Here is a 25,038-nt window from a genome sequence, read left to right on the forward strand (position 1 = left end):
AATTCTACGTTTTTTTCATTCTAATCCTTCACTCAAGCTTGGTAAATGTGCCCCTCTAATGTGTCATATATATATAAATATCAAAAAGAGTCCGCACACACAGGTCTTGAAGTGAGAAAAAAAAATGATTGTTTATTCAACGTTTCGGCTACATGAGCCGTCCTCAGGAAGTGAAGGTGCACCAATAAACATACAGATATATATACACTTTAGGAAACCAAAAAAGGCGCCAAATACAAATATAAAAAATAAAAACCAGTGAGAGGAGTGTGTGGGGACGCCCGTAGCGATGATGTCATCTTCCTATCCACCCAACCAGGAAAGTGAAGTGTGTCCACCCCTTGTGAGGTAGTAGCCTGCAATCCAGCCACATCTGTATAGTGTATCGAATACTATTGTGCAATGCCTAATGTGAAAATTAAAAAATATAAAAACAAGAGGGAGACCCCTCGATAATGTAAAACCAACCTGCAGTGTAGTCGACACATGCTCATTTCTCATGCTTTTGTTCATGTTGTAAAAATCCCAAGGAAAGCTAAGAAAAAGGAAATCTCTTTTAAAAATTCTAATTATTTGATTAAAATGGAGTCTAAGGGGCAAATTTACTAAAGGGCGAAGTGACTAACGCTGGCAAAAATTTCCAGCGTGACGTCATTTTGGTACTTCGCCAATCTACTAATGGGCGCAGGCGTAACTTCGCTAGCGAAGGAGATAGATATTAGTGCAACTTCACACTCTAACGCCAGGCGAATTTTTGGGCTCTGGTGAACAGACGTAACTGTGCAAATACACTAAGATGCGGATTTTACTGAACGTTAGCTGTTCCGCCAGACTTGCCTTCGCCAGCTCAGACCAGGCGAAGTGCAATGGAGTGTATAGGATTTCATCAATTTTTTTGTTGAAAAATTTTCTAAGTCCCAAAAAACGCTGGTGTCTTTTCACTTTTTAAGAGTGATAGGCTGGAACTTCGCATGTTAGTGCATTAGCTTTGTCTGGGTTGAATTTACGCCTGGCGAAGTGTTGCGATGTGAGCGAAGTGGACGCTAGCGCAAATTCGGCACTTAATGAATCTGCCCCTAAGGGAGATGGTCTTCTCTTATCTCAGAATTTTCAGAATAATGGGTTTCTGGATAACGGATTACGGGAGCCATAGGCTCCAGGCAAAAAAAAAATATATAAGGTTATTTGGAAAGGTTGGTATTTGGGATGTGCACTGCATAGTCATAGATGTAATATCCATCGTGTAGTAGTACGAAATTCTGTGTATATATTCCTGTGGTGCTCAATCTGGAAACTTGCTGCAAACCTTCCAGTAATCCATGCAATGTAGAAAATCAGATGGCACACACTCTGGCTAAATATTTAAAATTTATGGAGATCATTCTCCACACAACATTTTGGAGGAACAACCTCTTTTCTTATTAAAAAACCTTATGGGCCAGGCATTTTTGGCACAGGAAAAAGCAGAATTTACATGGGGAGGTTTCTATTTATCAGACATAAAGTCACTTTATAATATTAGTATACAAGAAATGAGGAGAGCACTCAATAAGCATAAATGCTGTGGTTACTTTATTCAATGCCGACCACCAGTACACGACATGTTTCGGGCTTCCTTGCCCTTTATCAAGGTGACCTGTAAGAGGAAAGTTGCACTAGTATCCTGCACTGAACAGGCAGAGCGTTTTTGGACATCTTCAGTATTATTGAATCACTTTATAATATATTTACACTGCTAAACAAAATATATTCCACCACACTTTCACGACACATAAATGAGAACACAGGTGCCTTTCTAAACAGCAAGATCCAATCATTTCCCTTGTTCCGTTCAACTGGAATCTATTCTTCATGCTTTGTGGTTTTCACAAAAAGCATTTTCACAGCATTAGTAATTTTATTTTTTGCTACACTAGACCCCTGTTGCTCATTTGGATTGCCCACAGAGCTGTAAAACCATCAATCTTTGCACGTGAGTTCTGAGAGCTATCCATCATCGTATGGGGGGCCATGTTTCCCTATATACCCTACACATTTTTCTTGCCTGTCCTGTAATAGCTTACAGTGATTTCACTTGCCAACTGTATAAAACAGCTTTACACTCCCCAACCACAGTCTGAAAGTAATATAAGAGTAGATGTGTCATTTCACTACTTCTGACATGCTTGACTTGTTCCAGGTGATTTTACTACTGTTGCAAAGGCTGTAAAATGTGCTTAAAGGGCATATAAAGGCAAAAAAATAAAATCCCATTTTTACTTTCTTTAATGAAAAAGAAACCTATCTCCAATATACTTTAATTTAAAAAAGTTGTGCGGTTTTTAAACTGTACGCAGTGAAATTCTCCCTTCATTTACTGCTGTGGATAGGAATTGTCAGATGGTCCCTAACTGCTGAGCAGGAAAATAATCATACTTATGAACAGTAGGGGGAGCCCCCGCCTTACTTCCCAGCCATGCAGAACTCAAGCAGCTTTGTTTATGACGATCCCTAAGCAGCCCAGACCACACTGAGCATGTGCACAGTCTTAGTCTTGCAAAGATGTTTAACAAAGTTACAAGATGGTGACCCCCAGTAGCCAACTTTGAAAGCATAAATCATTTGTTTGATTGGGCTTGTGGTGCAGTAAGTTCATGTTTATATTTAGTATACAGAATACAGCATTTCTAGCCTTATTCTATTTTAGACTTTACATGCCCTTTAAAGGACATAGGGTGGGTACAACTAATTGCAGGGTTATGGGGTTGGTAGGTGCAACATACTGCAGGGCAGGCCCGGACTGGGATTAAAAATAGGCCCTTGGCATTTCAAGTACACAAAGGTCAAAACAGCCCCCATCAGCAACTGTCTATGGCATCGTAAAGCAGTTCCATAAAACAGGCTTGCTGCAGGGAAAGGGGTTCAGTGTACGCAAATGGCCCTATGCATGGGTATTGGGAGGGTCATCAAGGTCACTGAGACAGACTTGCTCTTAGGTTATAGAGTCTGGCAATCTTTTGTGTAGTCAACTTAGAAATCTTGGCCTGCAACATGCAGTGATGAAGCCTTCTGCTGTTTAGTGGGCACACCAAAGCAAGGAGGGAACGTTGTCTTATTTTTACACCAGATGCTACACTCAGGAGTCTACTTACTGATAACCTTGCATAGGTTTGATTTGCCTAAATTTAGTTGATTTTATGAGGGGCTTACATGTTGATAGGTCCAAAGAGTCTAGCCTTACCAAGCATTACTGCTTTTTCTTCTTTATCATATTAGCTACTGTGATCTCTTGGTATCTTGGCATTTAGTCTTTCATGGAAGTCCTGGCTGCTCCCTTGCTCATGATCCTTCAATAGTCATTGTTTCAGTCCCACCATGAAGAAACAGAGGAAATTCATGTGCAAGCTACCTTAAAAGCACATAAGACACAGCATGTCCACAGCGATGTATTCTGCAACCCAGTACCCCTTTAGGTGTTTCAGGCTATAACCATGGTCACTTAATTTTCCCTAGATATGTATAAAGTAGATTCTATAAGCAGCACCCCTTCCTGTCTATAGCCATTTTATTCATCTTCCTTGTTGCGCCAGTATTTTTAGCTGCTATAAACATGTCAGTGAAATGCAATAAATGTCCCCGTTCTGTTGCACGTAAGTCTATTCTTCACGCACTGCAGTTTCCAATCATTACATAGCATTTGTTTTTTGTTTTGTTTTTTTTAATGCTGCAACAGACCATTAATGTTCATTTATAATTCCCTCTGCTGTGTTAAGCCAACACATCAAAAAGAGATGAAAGCCTAAAATAGCGAATAAAACATTCTTGTCCTTTATACTTAGCAGCCTTTGTTTACCTGTAAGGCAAGGAGCTGCTGTGTTTCTCAAGTCTGTGAACAGCATGCCAATTTGGCTTTATTTTGTCAGATTAAGAAATAAACAGAAAGGTTAGAAAGAAATGCTTTAGATGTGAATCCGCCGTGGTAATTCTCCACTTATAGGTAGAAATATAATCATTTTATTCTAAAACACATAATGAGGATAATACTTCTCAGTTTTTCCTTTGCTCGCAGTTTGATGCCTTAATGAAGGTAATATATTTATCTCTATATGGGCAATACCAACACTTGCAATCAAAGCAGCACTTTATTCTCAGCAGGTGGCTCGACACTGCGGCTAAGTCTGAAAACAAGGGCAAATTTAAAATTGGAAAAACATGGGGGGGGAAGTAACTTAAAACTGGGACCTCCGAGAAGGTCAAGGATGAGCCCTTTTTCCACCTTGTGGAGTATAGTGGAAACTGTTGCATATTTATACTGTACCAAGGGAAGACCCCTCTCTGGGTGCATCCAAATGACACAACAGCAATTTACAGTAGCTCTGTTTTAAATGGCAAATCAAATCCAAAATAAAAATTTGCCTGAACTTTCCATCAGACATTTGTTAAAGTTTTAAGTGCTTAAAGTTATTTGTAAAAACAATTGCTATTAAAACCAGCGTGAAAAGTCATGAACGAGATTCAATTTGAGGAGAAAAAACTTTTCTCCAAATTCAGTTCCAAATTTTTCCCATGGTCTTCAATAGAGATTTCTGAATTAAATTGTATCTCAAATTAAATTCCGTCCATGAGTTTTCACGTGATAAACCTTTTTTTCACTGGATTTAATCTGGCCCAATATTGCAAAAGTCTTCGTTCCCCAGCAAAGACAGATCTGTTAATCAATTTCCTTATCTTACATTGTATCAACAGTCTGAGCCATCAGGGCAGCGAATAGAAAGAGACAGACAAACACGGCTTTCAATAGCAATACATATACAAATAACTTAAACATCATAGAAAATATGTAATGAATGTATATTGCAAAGTTGGTTAGAGTCTTCTTTTCTTGGGCATTCCATTTAAAGTTGCTGATAAAACTGCTAAAAGCCAATTGGGCAATGTAGGTGTAGCTTGAACCCCAGGGGAACATGAAAAATTTAAGGAATCTGTGATTTTTAAATTAGCACATATTTTCTCATTCTAATAGTAATAAGGGTGTTTGCATGCTTCAAAGATGCTTTATTTTAAGGGTAAGTCCACAGTGGGCGTCTTGGGGGGATTTGTTCGCCTGGCGACTAATCGCCTCGACATATATGTGACCCATATGTACCCGCCCTATTCAAAGCGTAAGTGTACTAACGAAGTTTAGGTAGACCGGAACTATCATCAGCGAAAGTTCGCTATGAAATGCTCGCGCTGACAAATTTATGCTAGTGACACTTCGCCAGCATTCGGCTGCTGAGACGCAACTTTGCATTTTGGTGAATTAGCGAATGTTCTGCAAATGAATGTCTGATGAAGTGGCGTGAAGTGTGGCAAAGCCTTCCCAGGAGAAAATTCGCTTGTGACCCATTGTCTCTAGTCAAAGTATACAAGGGTGTGATGGTGGGAGAAAGTACAGGGAAAAAACAATGATCCGTTAGAGCTGTATAGCATTAAAAAAGGAATAAAATATTGATTATTTTTATTAAAATAAGACATTTTCACAAATCCTTTTGAGATCCCTTCAATTAGCTTTATAATATTATGGTCACTGAGGAAATATGAGATTAAACAGACAAGGAGCCCCTTTGGCATTACTCTTTTTCTATGTATGTCTTTGTGTGTCACCTAGGGACTGTACAACTCAATATTAGCAATACAGCAATACAGTGAATTCCATAAAACTAGAGGGTAGCACATGGTGGTTGCTAGAATGTGATATCTGGTATTTTCCTTTTAATATTCTAACATGCATTACTATCGAAATTAACTAATTGTTTTGGCACCTATAATATACACAACTACAAGTTATGACTCTTACACTGATTATAAAGGTATCGGAGAGAAGTCATTTAAGTCATGGTTTTCAAGCAGATAGACACTACTGAATTTGTACTTCTACTTTAGCTAAGCTATGAAAGGCCTCTTAAGTTTTTACAAACCTTCCTGGGTAACAAATAGGTGTTTTAGTGTTGCTCTGCTCAGGAAGGAGATGGGAAAGTGTATCTGAGGCTTTTGATCTCTTTCATGAGCAGAGCAACATCAGGACGCTTCTCTGTTTTCCTTCTGAAGTTACAGTATATCTCTTTGACTGTACAATTAAGGGGACTGACCAGCAGGTGGCGATGTTATTAAATAAATCCTTATATTGCCAGTTTATAAAAACTGAAATAGCTCTGAACCTGAAAAAATAATTGTAAAACGCAAAAGTGCAATCCTGAGCCACTGTGTAATTTTTAAGGTTTACGTATCCTTTAAAAGAATGAGAAACATCAAGTAAATTCATATATATATATGAATGCTGGACATGGAGTCTTAGGAGAATCACTTCCACATGTTATGGTGACGCACAAAGATTCATAATGGTTCCAGTCTAGTGCACAATCTATTAAAATGTTCCTTGACAGTATGACTAGTTAGAAAGGCAGTGCTTTTATTTTTAGACATCAATGTATTTAATGAGTTAAGGAGCTGGTCAGTAGTCCCAATGTGCGATGTGTGAATAGTGCACAGCACATTTATGACTGTGGACTGGCTCACATAAAATACATTATGTAAGATTCACCTAGTGGATGGGGAGCTGTGTGTATGTTTTGTGCCTGGGAAATGTTAAAAAATGGTGACTGTCATCGCAGTACATTTACACTACAACTCTTTGCTAGCGAATCCCATTTAGTCATATTATTGCCATGGAAGTTACTGAAGGAAAACATCAAGTTTCTTTTTTGCTGTTAAAGCTTTGAATTACTATTCTGTCTCTTCAAGCTGTGATGATAAAGCTTGCACCTGGCCATCACCATTCTAATAATGTTTCTAATAATTCTGTGTGATCATTTAGGTATCCTGGCCAACAGAGATCTGTCTTCTGCAATACACAAGGGCCCTTGGGAAAAGCAGCCCTTCCTGCATCCTCTTGGAACTGAATAAATTTCTTCTTGGCTTGGAGCTGGCACAAGAGAATACACTGCAACATGACAGCTCCCCCTTTAAAGCTGAGGATGACACTAACTGCTCGGTGTCCTCCATAGAGGAAGATTTCCTGACTGCCTCTGAGCAGCTAGAAGATGAGAGCGAGGGGGAAAACTGCAGGGGAGGTGAGTAAAACATCTATCCAAGTTAAATGCTATATCGTTCTTCGTTGTATTTCCCATAGCTATAAATCATTTTTGCATATGTAACTATTAACCTGAAATATATGCACACAGTTTTAAAAAAACAACTGCCCTGGTGCATGGAAAAAATATATATGCAAGCACTAGCAGAGTGCAGCACTCACGAGTCTTGTTGTCAAGTTAATATTAATATTTATTCTACGTTTTGTCACTTGAGTCTTCTTTAGGAATGTCTATATAGTGGATTTAAAAAGCAGCACCAAAAACATACAATTATGCATCTTGGCATGGCTTTATGTACTGATGTCCTGGACCAGGCAACATTAAAAAAAGTAATTATTCTTTTGTTTTTCTTATAATGCATCACAGAGCCTCCTGATGACATCAAGAACATAAGACGGAAAGTAAGTCTTCAGAACATAAATAGCAAAGAGACTCACTCTAAATTAGAAAACTACAAAGACCACATAGAACCTGCCACTGAGACTTTGCATTCAAAACAGGCCCCTATGAAAACATTCCAAAGAGAAGAATTACTTGGAGAGATTTGCCTGGATGGGGTACAGGGAACACAGGAATCGAACGAAAGGAGACTTTCTTCATTTGTGGATAACTACGAACAAAGCAGAAATGTAAAAAGACATTGCCTCCATGACGTGTGCAAGGTGGACAAATGCAAGTTGCAGGCAGAAAAGGAAAAAAGTGATTATACAGGAGTGTGTACTTCTGACCATTTTGGTGAACCTGCCACCACTGGCCAATATGCAACCAACCTAGCCGAATGTGTGTTACAAGATGCATTTATTAGACTGTCACAGCCAGAATCTTCTTTCACCAAGGAAGCAGCTGTATCTATTTCAGCTAGAGACACTTTGCCTTCTGGAAACCTCACCAAACAAGATGCTCCCGTAGCTTCTCGTTCATGGAATGACCTTCCTAAAATTGTTATAGTTCAAAGCCCAGACAGCTATGAAAATCCAACAGAGTGGACAGATGAATCTCACTGTTTGGAGCAGGAAAGTCCTTCAAATGCTTCTGATAAGTGCATGGATGAGAATGGTTCTGTTGTTGCCACAAAAAATACCTTAGAAATGGCCTTAGCTTGTGCTGCATCAGTAATTGGAACCATCACAAGCCCCCAAACTGCCAAAAAAATAAAGATAGAACACGAGGGACACATGGATTTAGATAAAAACCTGGGTGAGCAGCAAAGGGACAGAGTAGGACTTTCAGGCATCGCTTTGGGGCCTGAGTATTCTGTGCCATCTGCATTGTGTGAAATGACTCAGGTGGCAAGCGCAGTAGCAGTTTTTGGCCTTGGTGAACAAAAACAGATCTCTTATCCCACCACAGCCAGTGGACTTCTGGCAGCTGCGGATGCCTCCACAGCTATGACTCTGCATTGCAGCATTACATTGGGAAGCAGTTTGGAAACACTAAAAGACAACATTGCAAAGGTTTTACTTAGCGAAGCGTCTATGGTATTGACAAGTCCTTGCGCCTATAGGAATATTGGAGAGTTCATAGAATCTTTGAATGAAAGGATCCTGAGTAGTGTAAATTCTTCCAAACTGGCACACGTAGAGGATGTTGTTAATGATGATCTGGCTCATAACTTGTCTGATTCAATCCTGAGATATTCTGCAGAGCAAGCTATACAGAGGCTACAGAGTGATGGTGACAAGGGCAAACCCAGGACCCAAGGTGCTTTTGTTGCAGCTGCAACAGAGCTGCTTTTCAATGTGATGCATTTTACCTGCAAAAAGATGGGTGACTTGTTACAGTCAGGTGACCTGCCTTTTGACCTTAAGGATGACAAAAACAATACAGTCAATTCCCAGATTCAGGAGAGTCAAAGTCATGGTCTATTAGATGATATCTCAGTAGTTCAAAAGTCAGAGGACCTGAGGAATAGGACGAGGCAACATCAGCTTTGCAAGAACAGCCCTGATTTGAAACATGAGCATTTGGAGCATAAACTTCCACAATATGAGACCAATGAGGCTGATGCACCGGCAGAATTATACAACAGAAACAGTAGCCAAGCAAATCTGCAATTGCAAATGTCATCTAATAAGCCAAATATGAAAAGGGAGATGTACAGACGCCATCACAATGAGCACAGAGCCTTCTTATCCAAAGAAAGCACCATTAATGCAGAAGAACGCAAGCACTCCAGCCAAAATACTGGCTCAATGGAAGAAGGGATACATTTTGGAAGCCAGGAAAAACTTAATTCTGAGCACAGTTTATTAAAGGACTTTTCCTCAAATTCAAGCCCACCAATTAATTACAAGCTACATCCATCACACGCTGTGATTCCAGTAAAACATTCAGCCACTAATTACTGTTTAACAGACTTTGCAGATGATTTAGCAGAAACGGTTGTTTCTATGGCCACTGAAATTGCAGCAATTTGTCTAGAAAATTCCCATGGGAAGCAGCCGTGGTTTTGTGCCTGGGCAAAAGGTAGCGAATGCCTCATCCCACCATGTCGAACTGTGAAAAGAAAAAAAGACACCTCCTCTGGGGGATCTGTAGTAAGGAGACACAGGCCACCTCGCCTTAGTGAAATTAAAAAGAAAACAGATGAGCACCCAGAGCTAAAGGAAAGGCTTATGAACAGAGTGGTGGATGAGTCCATCAACCTTGAGGATGTTCCTGATGCTGCCAATGCTTTTGCCAATGAAGTGGCTTTAAAAATTATGAATCTAACTGAGTCATCGGTGGCAGACACTCTGTGGCAAGGGGCACACAATAGGTTACACTGTGACAGGTGGAGTAGGGGTAAAGCATCTAGTTATGAAAGCATTCCAGAGGAGGATTCGGATGCTAAAAGCCTTCCCAACACCTTGGATCCAAGTAGCATTTTAGGGCTGCCGTTCAGCAGGACGGGTTCGGTGTCAAAGCAGTCAAGCTGTGAAAGCATCACTGATGAGTTCTCTAGGTTTATGGTCAACCAAATGGAAAATGAGGGCAGGGAGTTTGAACTGTTATTAGATTATTACGCTGGGAATAATGCAGCTAACATCCTGAATTCTGCATTACAGCAAGTTTCAAAAATAAACAATCATTTGAATGTGAAAACTAGTTGCCTATCTAAACAGTCAAGTACAGAAAGCATAACAGAAGAGTTCTACAGGTACATGCTGAAGGAAATAGACAAAGAAAATAAAGAAATATCCAACAGAAACACTGCAGCATGGACAAGCAGTTTACAACCTCCAACAACCCGCACTCCATTTTGCTTTCGGCAGTCTTCGATGCCCTGTAACCGATCTTCAAGTTCCCGTTTGACTGTGAACACTCCAGTAAAAGCAAATTCTTTGGATGGGTTTGCAAGATGCGGCTCACAAGATTTTCTCTATGTGCAGCCCGTCAGTGCTATGTCCTCTATCAACCTTTGCAAATCAGACTCTTGCCTGTACCAAAGATGCCAGACTGACCAAGTCACAGATATGTTAATTCATGAAACATGGTCCAGCTCTATTGAGGACCTAATGCGCAAGAACAAGATCATAGTAGACAGCACAGAGGACAGCGATGTAGATCTATCTCCGAAAGGTTCACCAGCCCATGTGGACAATTACGCTAACAAACTAGCTGCTAATATTGTACAAAGTGGTAAATCTATCCTGGTTTTACAACAGGAATCCCTAGACGACTCAAAAAAAGGAGGCTTAAATTATAGGAGTACATCCCAAGGTCAGCACAAAGATACAGGCAAACAAGGCTTTGAGAGCGAAAATGTAATGACAACGAAATCTCTGACTGCTCACCAGCCTGGTTTATGTTTTGGCCCCAGGGATGTACCACTTATACAGATCGAAACAGAACAAAGGGATGAGACAGAGGTAGAGGAGAAAGGAAACATTCTGGATATGACCTTTTCAGAAGATTCCAAATGTTCAAAAGAAGAAGGAGAAAGAAATGTATTCTCAGCAGAAGTCAGGTACAAATTCAGTCTGACATTAAAGGTTCAGTCATTGCTGTGTTTAAAATGTAACATTTATGTGATTGAAGTGTTTTTTAGCCTAATCTGACATCTACATTTTGTACAAAGTGCACTTAAAAACTGTTTAGTTAGAGCTTAGTACCATTTGAATCACTATAGTCAAGACTTTTCTATAAATGAACGTCCTCGTCTACGGAGCAACTAAACCGAGAGAATGACTTAGGGAATCACCTACTGCCTACTGCTCTGGTATGTAGTCTGGTCAGGCTGCCTATATTCTCTGCACTAGGGGTAGAGAGAAGCCAGACCCCTGATGCTAGTACTTTTTGTGCTAGCAGCCTAGCTTATAGCCTATATGTCTTTATTAGTGTTGGTGAAATTGCTGGAAGTGGCCACTTATTTAACAATGTAATTTAACAATGTCCAAGGAAGCAAAGTAAAGATAAAAGAGATCCTCTAATAACCTAGACATGAGCCCACTCTAATAAAATGCGACATGAGCTTCAAATGTTAAAAAAAATTTTTATATATATATATATATATATATATATATATATATATATTTAACAGTTACAACGTTTATACATAATGCCAAATTAAAATATGAAAAAACGCCAGCGTTTTGTCTTTTTTCATGACTTTTCGGCATACAGGATATGATGTCATAACCTGGTGAAACAGACTCTGGCGAAAAGGGTAACACATTGGAAAGTTCACCCTTTGATGAATTTGTGTAGTAATGCTCGTTTGCCTGAGTGAAAATTACCCTGGCGAAAGGGCATGAAACTTCAGTAGCACTGAGCTCTTTCTCTACGCCTTTTAGGAATTTGCCGATGTCCCTGCAAATTGTCTTTTTGGCGAATTTTCACTAGCAAAGCTCACTTCACCCTTAACTAAATCTGTCCCAATGTCTTTGCAAGCCTGCTTACCTAGTCCTTGTCTATTAGTGCCTGCTGTTGTGTGCTGTCACATTATTCACTGCCACTGCTGCTCATTGCCATAGTTGTGTGACCTGTGGTATACTTTAAAATTGTTTAGTCTTGTTAAATATCACTTTTAATGTATATGGGTATATTTTTACCACACTGCATTACATCTGTTTGCTTATTTGTTAATTTTTTATTTAGTTTTAAGTAATTAGGTCCACAAGTTGTTAGGAGAATGTATGGGAATAAGTTTCATTGTGAGAGTATGCTCAGTTTTGTACATTATAAATGAGCCCTACAGCCTCCTACTGCATTATTAGTTGCAGAAAGTTAAATATGTGCCCTATATCCGGTGTATCCTTCTGTATTTTAGGGTTTTCAATCAAAAAGATTTGAAGTGCTATTTATAGTTCTGTTGCCTTATTCTCCATTTAAATATATAAACTGAATTTTTACATGTACCATGCGGCAACCACTGTTCACTGGACGGTTAGCAAACTATCGGGTTATTATTATTATTATTATTATTAACATGTATTTATATAGCGCCAACATATTGCGTAGCACTGTAAAGTAAATGTGATTATACAACTACATCACATGAATTACATATATAGAATATATGGAGTAACAAACATCACAATCAATACAGGTACAAAAAGGTGAGGAAGGCCCTATGCATAGGCATACAGTCTAAAGGGAAGGGAGTAATACACAAGGTGTGGGAGTGGGCAAGATCGAATTAAGTGGGTGAGCAATGTGGTACTATATGTGGTGTTGCATTTGGTAGTTAAGCAGAGTGAGGGTAGGCTTCTCGAAAGAAGTGCGTTTTCAGAGATTTTTTGAAAGCAGAAAGGTTGGGAGAAAGTCGGACAGACCGTGGGAGAGAGTTCCAGAGGAAGGGTGCAGCCCTGGCAAAGTCTTGAATGCAAACATGTGAGGAGGTAATGAGAGAAGAGTTGAGTAGCAGGTCAGTAGAGGAGCGTAGTAAGCGAGTGGGTGAGTGTATAGAGATGAGTTCAGAGATGTAGGGTGGTGCAGAGTTGTGAAGTGCTTTGAAAGTCAGTGTCATTAATTTGAATTTGATTCTGAAAGGTAACGGAAGCCAGTGCAGGGATTGACAGAATGGCGAGGTAGAGGAGGAGCGGTTGAAAAAAAACATTATAAATCCCTTTTATATATATATTATATATAATCCCTTGATAGATCAATGTTTTTAACTACTTTTGGTTTGCTCTCCTTTGGTGGAACAGAGGTGGCATTCATGGCAGACACAGAAAAATATGACCTTGGTATCACTGAACTGAACCGAGTTTTCTTCTTGCTGTGCTTTGGTGTATTTTCTTAATTTGTCCAGTTTCGCTTGATAGGCTGGGCCTCATTTTATAAGGCACACTCATTAAATGTATTGTGATTGGTCTAGCACCAATGTGCCCATTGTATCTATTAATATGAACAAGGCACATGCTGCTACTGTACATGCACTTTACTCTTGCCACAGACCATTTGTAAAATACAGAGTTCCCCTTGGCCATTGCACCCATGCACACCCATACACACTTCTTTTATAATTTGTGCATAGTTGTAGTGTGTATCAGGGAGCAACACTTGGAATCCTGCATGCCTGATGCAAAATATTGGTCTGAGAAAATGTCACATTGTTGGAAATCATTTGTCAAATTGACCTACTGTTTTTTTGCACCTTGATTTACTGGTAAAAAGTAACGTAACTACCACCCCCCACCAGAAGCGATGTTCAGGCGCCCCATAGTTCCTCCACAGTTGGTAAACAAAGCCTGCTGCATCTGACAGATAGAAATGGGTTATTTCTTTACAGCTCTGTTCCAACAGGTAGTAACCTAATCAGCCAACATTATTCAGTATGTTTTTCTGAATTTAATGTCCAGCTACCTGAAGGTATTGTTTTGTAATGCAAATCTACTTCAATGGACTGGAATATATAAAGGGAAAATCAATGTAGTGTAGAGCACAAGGAACCCTCTGATAGATATGTATAACACAGTGCATTGGAATAATGGCAGCCTGTTTGTAATGGAATCATAACTGGTCTTTCATTTAAAGCAGCAATGTGCAGGGGAGAACCAGACATGGCCCTGATGTTTTACGAGAGGGAAAAACAAATCCTGAGCCCCCTATCCCAGCAAGCAGCAGTGAGGACAGTAATGGCAGCTGGTCACAACTGGCTAACAAGGAGGAAAATCCAGAGGACACCAATAGCGTCCTGCAGCTGAGTGAGCACTCCGTGAGGTGAGTGGACAGAGCAGGAGCAGTATGTGAGTGGGCAGCAGTGCATTTAAGGCTTTTCAGCATCACCATGTGGGGAAAATAAAGAATTAATTCAATTCATTTCTGATTGGTTGCTCCTGGCAACTGGTGTTTGAACAGAAAGACTCATGCTAAGAGACATAGGTGGGGTATTGTAAGTACTATGGCTTGGGTTGGACTTTGCCGATGGGACACGGGAAAAAACCTAGTGGCCCCCGGCTCCTGTGGGCCCCGCCAGCCTAGAGCCGCACCCAGATCCAAGGCTTCTTCCGGTCGAGGCAAAAACATTGCAGCAGGTGGGTCCGGGGGGCCTGGGACAGCAGCTCCGGTGGCCCCCAGTCTGGCCCTGACTATGGCCACTGGGTATTTTCATTGCTGCTACTTATTTATGCACCACAGTAGTCAGAATGCTGGAGTTACCCATGGACTTATTTGCACTGACAGCAATGGGAATCACCATGAGCAGTGGGTGTTTCTTGCCCCAAAACTGCACCTTTCTTGGCAACTATAGGCGTGAGATTTTTATATAAAGAGAGATCCACCTGAATAAAGGAACTGAAACACTCCTGAAGATACAAGAAAATAACAGCACAAATCAAATTTGCCACCAACTCTTCTATATAAGGTTCCTTAGGGTGATGTGCAGGGCCGGGCCAGGGCAGCCGAATTCCCCAGGCAATCCAACTGGGCACGTCCCCCCCACATCAACCCATGGGCACATACGTGAGCATACACCAGCAGACAAGCACATGCAAATGGCCAAGAACAGGTGCACATCCAAGAGTGATATGAAGTTGGAAAGCGGAACTTGCTCAGCAGACATGGGGTAGGCAGCAGGGAAAGTACATGCCTGGCGACCCCCAAGCTTTGCGCCCTGGGCACGTACCTCTTCCACCTACCCCTAGTTACGGCCCTGGTTATGTGGAGATTAGTTATCCGCAATAAACCTTCTCTACCATGAGCAAATAATCTCCGTAAAACTCTTTTTTTGTAATGGGAAAACATACACATTGTCAGGCAATTTTGGGCTACTTTGGGGAAACCAAGTGATGCGCATTTCTACCAGCGATTTACATTATTACTGATGGGAAAACATTTTCAAGAGATTAAACACCCGCAGTAGAGGAGATTTATCGTGGGCAGCTAATCTTTACGTATTCCAAAGCCCTTAGTGTCAGGAGGTACAGTGGTAAATTGAAATGGAAGATACAAATAGAAGACCAGTAAAAGGTTAACTCCTTGGCTTTGAAGTAAAGGAGGTGAGTCAGAGATTTTGGATTACTGTGTTTTGTTCTTTTTAAATGAATATCAAAGCACAGTGGCACTCTACAGCCTGACAGGACAAATTGGGAACACCGATATTAACCCCAATTGATTTTTGGATTTAAATCCAATGTGCATCCTTAGCTGAAAAGTGAAAACTAGGCTGAGTCAGATCAAATTGCAACTATTAGGGTCCTTTTATGGAATTCTTTTGTCTGTAGCTGTTGGAGGTTCAACCTCCACTCTATACTTTGATTAAAAATCCAGCACAAGAAAGCCTTGTACTTAACTCCCTTCATAGAGAGCTCCCTAGCGCCTTCGCATCCCTCATACTCCATAGTTTGGATATCTTAAAACACACACTAAGGGAGTTATTTATCAAAATCCAAATTTTTCAGATTTTTTTAAATAAAGTCAGACCAACCTAGAATCCACAATTTACCCTTATTTACCAATAAAAAACAACAAAAAATCAATCAACAAAAAATACTTTTTCGGATTGTCGCATGAAAACTGCAACTTTTCGAATTGTCTCACGAAAAATCTGATTTTTTTTTTCAGATCTGATGCCGATAAATTAGAATTGTTCATAAAATCATCGAAATGTTCTGATTATCATATAAAACCCAGAGCAGACAATAATATCTTAAAATTGCAAAGAGAACCTCGGCCTTTGACTTCTACAGGACCTTGAAGGTTGGAGTATGTTTGGATTCTGACTTCTTGCAGCCTCAGGGTATAATAAATCTCGAAAAATTCAACGTTTTTTTCTTTCCAATAAAAATTCGGATTTTATAGTAAAAAATAACTTGATTTTTTCGAGTTTTTAGCATTCGGACTTTAATAAATAACCTCCTAAGAGCCATTACAGCAGCACCTTTAAACTAAGGAGTCATTGTATATTTTCTCTGCCTCTTATTGTGCAAATGGAACCATGTTTTCCAATCTACAAATTTATGTTTTTTTTAAATCTCTCTGAAGTTCTGATTTTCCTTTTTTTGTGCTGGCAGCAACAGTAACAGCAGTACCGCCAGCAGTGCAGGAGCCATGGACCTGGAAGCCTATCTGGAGGAGGTTTCAAGCACAGTGAGCGCTAACATGTGAGTATAGAGTAAAAGGACATTTATCCCCTGTTGTGTGTTTGCAGGTGGCATGTTTTATGTGTAATTCTGGTATTGGAGACCTTCAGAATTAAAACATAGTTCTGCATCAGTAAAAAAAAAAGTGTCTGATGTGAATGATGGTTTATAAAAGAATATGTTACTTGGAACATTCATTCCCAGCCAGGGCAGACAGTTTAAAAGACATTCAAACAGAGGCAAATACTGTTTTTTACCATTGAGTTAACTTTTAATGAAGAGGGATATTCTGAGCCAATTTGCAATTGGTTTTCATGTTTTATTAATTTTGCTTAGTTATTTAGCTTTTTATTTTAGCAGCTCTACAGCTTGTAATTTCAGCAATATAGTTGCCAGATCCAAATTGCCTTAGCCACCACACATTAATTTGAATACGGGACTGGAATATGAATAGGAGAGGACCTGAATAGAAAGATGAGTAATAAAAAGTAGCAATAACAATACATTTGTAGCCTTACAGAGCATTTGTTTTTCAGATGGGGTCAGTGACCCCCCATTTGAAAGCTGGAAAGAAGAATAGGGCCTTATTTATTTAAATTAAAAAAAGTCTGACCAAACTAGAATCCACGATTGGACCGTATTTATTACTAAAAAAGCACCATTTAATCGGATCAGGGACAAACGTAATAAAATCGATCGAAAACCAGAATCGTATGTTTTATTTTTAGTTTTTTTACTGAATCGCTCTGAGTCAAAATAGTTGGATTTTTGCAAAAATGATGAGTACCGCTTCAACTCACCACCACTTAGCTGCTCCCCTGTGGTGCTGGGGGCTCAGTCCGCAGTGTCCCCACTGCCAACAGTAAATACACGAACAGGAGGACGGCATTCCGGTAAAAAACAGGTTTTTATTGCTGGGTACTGTAAAAACACCTTCCCTTAATCATAGGCTGGATTTTTGGGCTAATTGCAGCACAGACCACAGAAACTTCCAAAGAGGATAGATGCCTCTCCCATTGACTTATAGTTATATACAACCTTGGCAGGTCTGAGATGGCGGATTTTTGGATTCTGACTTTTTGCAGGATCCGGCTTTAATTCAAGGTTGTTTTTTTCCACAAAAAAAATAGGATTTTATAGAAAAAAAAACGCAAAAAGTTTTTAACATTCGGACTTAATATTTAACCCCCTAAAAGTTAACTCAAAGGTGAACCAGCCCTTTAAATTAAATTGGTCGCAGAAATAGTTGAGATAATAGTTTAAAGCAATTCGGTAGGTTTAATCTGGCGAAGTTGGCAGTCGAATGATTTTTAAAAGAGACAGTACTTCGACTATTGAATGGGCGAATAGTCGCAACGGTTTTTCGCTCGATCTATTCGAATCATTCTACTCAGGCGAATTTAAGCCAATTCGATAGTCGAGAAGCACAAAAAACTCAGTGAATGTGCCCCTATAGACGGCAGGGTGGTGGACAGACAGTGGCCTGGTCTAGGGGCGCTGGAAATAGAAATTTGGCCCTGACTGTGTGTAGATTCTCATTCTAATCTCTCTGTCTATTTCTACTAGAAATGTAAAAGAGAAAAATGTGACCAAAGATCTGCAGGACAATCTTGATGGTAAGGAACTGCTAGAGTGTAATTAGTGCATTTATTGTAAATTGATACCATCCATTAAAGGTACATCCAAAGTCGTTTGTGAACTGGCACATTTAGGTTCCAAGCGCCATTGTTCCCCATTAGTCTGTTTGGATTTATCACACAAGTTTGCCCTCTGACTCAGGAGAATACTGGAGCTCTTGCCACTTTGAAGGTGTTGGTAGTTCCTGGGTTCCCCTTGCAGCCAGTGGCAAAACTCTTCGCACCTAAAAATCAGATGTCATTTTGATACCAATTTTGGAAATAATGGCATTATTCAAAAACTTTCAACGCAATTATGTCTGAAATTAAAAGTGCATTTGAAGTGCACTTAATTATTCTAGAATTATGGTGGGAAATACTGCATTTTGGGTGAAGAACATGGCAAGTTGTGTCAGAATTAGCACTTTGCACACTGCACATGTGTCATGTGCCGAATGCCTCTGCATGTCTCATAGAGGTTTATGACATTATATTCACATATATAAATATTCACAATAAGCAAAAACGTATTTGGCACAGGACCCTTTCCAAATGGAACCTTATGGTTCATCCGGATACAAATATAATATCAAAGATCTTGACAATGTTCATTAAAAATCCCTTAACCACATCAGTTTTAAAGTGCAAGTATGAATAGCCAAAATAGCTACCAGTATAGGTCCATGAAGTATAGTCAAAAGAGGTCCAGAATGAGGGGGAGACCGTGCTCCACTCCATGTGGGAAATTCACTAAGATTCGTAGTTGCGCCAGGCGTAACTTCGCCGCACTTCGCCACACTTCGCCAGGCGTAGTTTCGCCAGCGCTTCGCAAATTCACTAAAATCCGAAGTTGCGCTCAGGGGAAGCGTAAGGTTGCGAAGTTGTGCTAGCGTTGATTCGCTAAGTAAAGCGAAGTTACGCTAGCGAAGGCTAATTTGCATACGGCGCGAAATTCAAATTTCAATGGAGGAATACGTATCAGCACTACAAATGGCTAGAAAAGCTTCAAAACATCAAATAAAAATTTTATTTTGCCCTACACATGTGCCCACTGTCTAGGTAAGTTGCCATGAGTCAGGAAATGTAGGGGGGATGGAGGGGAGCCCCAAAAAATTTTTCGATCTTTTTCAGCCTATCACCCATAATGTAGAAAACACGCCAGCATTTTTTGGGACTTTTGACTTTTTTTGAAACAATCCCTATCTACTCTATTGCGCTTCGCCAGGTCTGAGGTGGCGAAGGAAGTCTAGCGTAAAAGGTAGCGTTCAGTACACTGCGCGCGTTAGTGAATTTGCATAGTTACGTCGCTAGCGAAACTTCGCCAGGCGTAAGGGTGCGAAGTAACACTAGCGAAACTACGCCAGCGTTCGTAGTGAATTTGCGCAGTAACGAAAATGACAAACGCTAGCGAAGTAATGCTAGCGTTCGGCGCTTCGGCGCTTAGTGAATTTGGCACCATGTGTATCGCCCATCAAACTCTTCATCAGGAGACCTGTCTCTGTTTATCAGAGATTTCATTTTTGTAAGCTGAACATGTTTGGGAGGTGCAGGTATCTAGGTCGTGGTAAATACAATAGGAAGGGGAGAAATAATAACTGTCTCAAAGCCGTTCCATCCTGAAGTGCTGGCTCCTTCTCAAAGTTCAGAATAAGGCACAATGCCGTCACACCAATAAAACAGCTTAAAAAATACATTTGTTGTTTCAAGAATACATTGCAAATAGTGTCATTTAGAAATAAAGAGTAAACCATAAACATCACGACAGAATTGCTTTAAGGGAGCTAACACACGGGCAGATTTGGGGAGATTCAGTCGCCTGGCGACTAATTGCCTCTTCTGCGGGGTGACAATCTCCCCAACTGCCTTCCCCGTGCCTGACGTCTGCTATAATGACAAAACACCAGCGCCAATGCACTTGCATCGCTTCAATTTCCGAAGTCGCCCGAAGTTGCCTCACGAGGAAACTTCAGGCAACTTCGGAAATCCAAGCAACGCAAGTGCATTGGCGCTGGCGTTTTGTCATTTGTCATTGTCATGTAAATACAGTGATTTAGACTATAACATATATATATATATATATATATATATATATATATATATATATATATATATATATATATATATATATATATATATATATATTATTCCATTGCTAATAAATCATAGCTCCAACTCCAAAAAAATATTTAGTTGTTATCAGTTACTAAACTTAAAGAAAACATTGCACATTTTAATTTTTTACCTGTTGTTCCTTCTGAGCTGTTCTTGATTACTTTCTAATGATTGGCAGAATGTACCTCCGGGCTATCGGTGGGCACAGCCAGCTATCAACATGAAGTCTCTGTTATAAACATTGACCTGGAGTCAGACTGCATTGAATCGGAGTTACACACAACCTTGCAGTGGATTGCTGCCTCACAACTGGGAATTCCCGCTGTCTTTTTCAGGAAATCCCAGGAACAGAATATCCAAAAGGTAAAAAAAGTGAAAAAAGTTACATGACTAGACTGAGGGGTGACTAAATAAAAATCAGAGTAGAATATCTCTAAAACAGTCAAGAGGTTTGTAACACAATGCCACAAGATATTTCTACTTGGGACTGTGACAGAAAACAGTTGGTACAGGAACCATACAATCCCTGCTCCATGTAATAGTGCAGTCCCTAAAACACTGTTCCCTGTGACAGTGTGAGCCCACAGAAACTCCTTGTAATAAAACATAGAACAATAGAACCCCAGCCATAACACTACACCCTGTAAGAGTGTGACCTCCTCATTATGACCTCCTCAAAAGAACTATTCCAGGAACAGAATCACCTCCCTTGAGAAGGTCTTCAACATGGTGCCAACACTCCTCCAAGCACACAGGAAACAAACTAAACTGAGATAGAGTCAACCCCGTAGGGCTTTGCACTAATCACATCCCTAATAAAATAGATAAGGCTAATCAAACTAGATAAGGCTAATCAAACTAATATGAAGAGTCCTTTCCCTCCACCCCTTCAACACAAAGTTGCCTAAAGGTGGCCATACACGGGCAGATAAAGCTGCCGATATCGGTCGCCAAACGAGCGGATCTTTAAGTCTATGGCCACCTTAAGTCTAGAGCAGTGGTCGCCAGTGGCTTCAACATGCTGCTCACCAACCTATTGGATGTTGCTCTCAGTATCCTCAAAGCAAGTGCTTCTTTTTGAATTCTAGGTTTGGAGGCAAGTTAGTTGCATAAAAACAGGCGTACTGCCTGTAGTCTGCCAGTCCACATAGGGGCTCCCAAATATCCAACCAGAAGCCTTATTTGGCACCCCAGGGTCTTTGTACATGCTTGTGTTGCTCCCCAACTCTTTTTACATTTGATGTGGCTCACAGGTAAAATAGGTTGGGGTCCCCTGACCTACAGTATGTACAAGTACTTTATTTATTACAGCAACACTCACAGATAGATCAGTGTGCAGGGTACAAGATGTACCTATGATTGGAGCACCTTAAATAAAAAATCAAACAACCCTTTTTGCACATAAATAAGATATTGTTGTCTTTAAATTACATTTGTGTATATATTGTTATGTGGATTACATAGCTTGCACCTATTTTGAGATATATATATATACTTCCTGATGACGGCTCTGATGTAGGGGCCGAAACATTGAATAAATCCACATTTTTTCACTTGACTACAAGACCTGTGAATGTGGTTGTTTTTTCAAAGTTCAATCCACTTGGAAATACATCTTGATAAAGGTTGTAGACCACAACCGAATCGAACATTATACATTGGTAACATTGAATTCTCTCTTGCACCAATTATATCTTCTAACCCAAACATTTCCTATCCTTCACCATCTAGTTCCTTGAAGTCACACATTTAGTTCAAGCGAAGTCCTGGAAAGTGGGAGACATCTTCAGCGCCTTGATTCTTCACTGCAAGATGCAAAAGCAGGGGAACAAAACATTGCCCAGCTTTTTCGACTGGCTTCTGGAACGCGGATAAGAAATGTTAGATATTTCCCACAACCAGGTGTCGGCCATGGGGTTCTAGAATCCCCTGTCTCATCAGTCCATAAACAGGCAACAGTGTAAAGCGACAAAAATAGCATTGCCAGATTGTATATTTAGAATGTAATAGAAACACGTTTTCTAGGCAAGTGGACAATTATTAATATTTTTCTAATAAATATAAATAAGATGTATATACATACATACACACATATATATATATATATACTGTATATTGATTAGAGCACCTTTAAACTGGCTGTGTTTAAGTGGACAGTGAATATTTTTTTTACAGTAATGGGACATTTCATTTTAATTGGCTCTAAAATGTGTGCTTGACATAAACTTCACTTCTTGAGATTTTGTTAAACTGTGGAATTGAAGGAAAACATACCAGGCAGTTCTGGACTGTGGAAATATCTACCAAACATTCAGAGAAAATGTCCAGTTGCATTTTGGAACTATAGGATTTTGCTAGCATCAAAAAATTGTCTATTTTGGAAGAAAAGATTATACAAGACAATATGATTCCTTATTTGGAGTTATCAAGTGTTTATATAAATATATATATATCAGGCTGAAACGAATGCTTTGATGGCACAAAAGAAAATGTGTAATTGGGTAATTATTCAATATGAAATATTACAGTAAGAATGTACAGTGTTATTGGAACCCTTGATGAAGGCTGCATGGCATTTGAGTAGTCATACAGTAAATATATGCCAGGCTGTGGAATCTATATACTGTATATATTTTTTAAATAATGACAGTTTGAAGGTGGGGGATTTAATTGATTTGGAATACAAATAGAAGTGTGAGAAATGTATAATTTATATATTTTAATATATTTTAATTCATAAAGTAATTGATTTCCTTCCATCTTAAATGTTCACCATGCATATATATCAATGGCCGATAAATATTTACAAGGCAATGTAAAACTTTATGAACAGTAAAAAGGCAGATTTCTGACAGTTTGAACAGTGGATTATGAAGAATTGACATCATATTATTAAAGGTGAAGTGTAAAGCCTTGAAACCAATGAATGTAAAATTCTTCAGAGCTTTTCCAGTACTTTTGCAGTTAACATAAATATTTTTTCTAGTTTTCAAGATGTGGGGGACGGTGGGGAATGAGTCTGGATTGGTGGGGCCCATTGCGTTTTTTCCCAGTGTCCAACCAGCCCAGTCTGACCCTGCATGCTCTGTAGGGTCATGTTAAGAATTTCCTAATGTGGGAATGAGCAAATGATGAAGATAGGACCCTGTAGAATAACAAGATATTACTGGGCTCCACAGCAAATTATTTTTCAGGCTCCTAAAATGTCTTGAGATTGACCTGTTTTACCAACATGTATTGACATCCTATACAAATTAGGGCCTCATGGGGCAACTATACCTCCTGGGCCCCCTGCAGCTGCAGGGTCTGCTTCCTCTGTAGTTATGTCCCGATAGGACCCAGGGTGTAGTACAACTGGGTCTGCAGTTGGCATGAGAAGCTGACAGAAACCAATTGAATCAATGTAGAAAGGAACAGCACCTTATTAATGAAATAAAAGGCCTTTATTCAAACATGGCACAGACCAATTGTGGCTGTTCCTTTCTATATTGAACCTTCCATGGTGTGGGGTGGCCACCATTGAAGGTGCACCAGAAACAGTGGAGGAGTTGTGTGCTGACACAGAACTACAATTAGAAACCAATTGTATGGCTAACCTCTGCCTAGTGAATTCACTCTTATTAAGAACGCTGGTCAATGTGGCTCTGTAATTTGGTGTCTATTGTGGCTTCAAAATAAATTGATTAATCCGTGGCCCTTACATAATTTGCACATTCTGATTCTGAGAAGGGCAACTGATCTGGTCAGCTGAAATGAACAGTAGATAACACAGTTGTTTCAAATCCTTATATAAAGGTGTTAGAGTTCACAAACAACACTGAACTTTAACCGCCTACTGATCTGCTAAGTCTTTGAAAAAAGACCCCACATTATAAGGCAATGCAAGTCTTATCAGTCCAAATCTTATTCACAATCACAAATTTTATGCTCAGTGGATCCTGTCGGATACACTGATACAACAAAAAAGAGCAGGAATTCATGAATCTGACCTTTATATATCAGAGAATATGTTTTTATTTTCAATATCTTTATAATAGATATGTCTAATCCCAGCCCCCAGCTTGGATAGATGACATACATTTGTCGTCAGTTACTGATAATAATCACTTGATGAAGTAACCTTGGTTTCTCTGCTATGCCTCGGACTAAATGTAACGTCTCAGATTAAAAATGAAACCCCCAGCACTGACAATCTGTTCATCTTCCCTTTCATACCTGGAACCCAGTACCCGAGTCCTTCATTTCAGCCTTTGTGATGGGAACATTGTGGTTATTATTCCAGCAACAGTAGGAGCACATTGATCTTACATTTCACATAGAAATGGATTTAGAACACACCCCTCCTACATCTACAGTGGCAACTTTTCTCATTGGAAAGGCATGTCTATCCTAGACTTTACTTGTAATATGATGGAGGCATTTACTGTATACTTCCTGTTGGATCAACTAGAAGTTAGGCAGGTTCTTCTCAGACAAAAAAGGTTGAGCTCCATGGATGTGTGTTCCATTATCCTCATTTACTATGGGGCACGTTTACTTAGCTCGAGTGAAGGATTAGAATAAAAAATACTACGAATTTCGAAGTATTTCTTTGGCTACTTCGACCTTCAACTACGACTTCGAATCGAACGATTCGAACTAAAAATCGATCGACTATTCGACCATTCGATAGTACTGTCTCTTTAAAAAAAC

General features: G+C 39.7%; 1 protein-coding gene across 2 annotated transcripts in view; it reads left to right on the forward strand.

Annotated features, from left to right (window-relative positions):
* The window catches only part of sphkap.S (SPHK1 interactor, AKAP domain containing S homeolog), a 106,806-nt gene extending 83,211 nt beyond the window's left edge, over positions 1-23,595 (forward strand). Inside the window, exons 6-12 of one of the 2 annotated variants that reach the window (XM_041564997.1) lie at positions 6,836-7,091; positions 7,479-11,061; positions 14,073-14,258; positions 16,550-16,639; positions 18,185-18,234; positions 20,525-20,709; positions 22,078-23,595. In XM_041564997.1, coding sequence (XP_041420931.1) covers positions 6,836-7,091; positions 7,479-11,061; positions 14,073-14,258; positions 16,550-16,639; positions 18,185-18,234; positions 20,525-20,709; positions 22,078-22,221 — 4,494 coding nt within the window. In that variant the 3' untranslated portion in view covers positions 22,222-23,595. The remainder of the gene's footprint in view (positions 1-6,835; positions 7,092-7,478; positions 11,062-14,072; positions 14,259-16,549; positions 16,640-18,184; positions 18,235-20,524; positions 20,710-22,077) is intronic. The other variant, XM_041564998.1, reaches the window with a different exon arrangement.
* The last annotated feature ends 1,443 nt before the right edge of the window (positions 23,596-25,038 follow it).

The sequence above is a fragment of the Xenopus laevis genome, chromosome 5S (assembly GCF_017654675.1).
Source record: "Xenopus laevis strain J_2021 chromosome 5S, Xenopus_laevis_v10.1, whole genome shotgun sequence".
NCBI lineage: Eukaryota > Metazoa > Chordata > Amphibia > Anura > Pipidae > Xenopus > Xenopus laevis.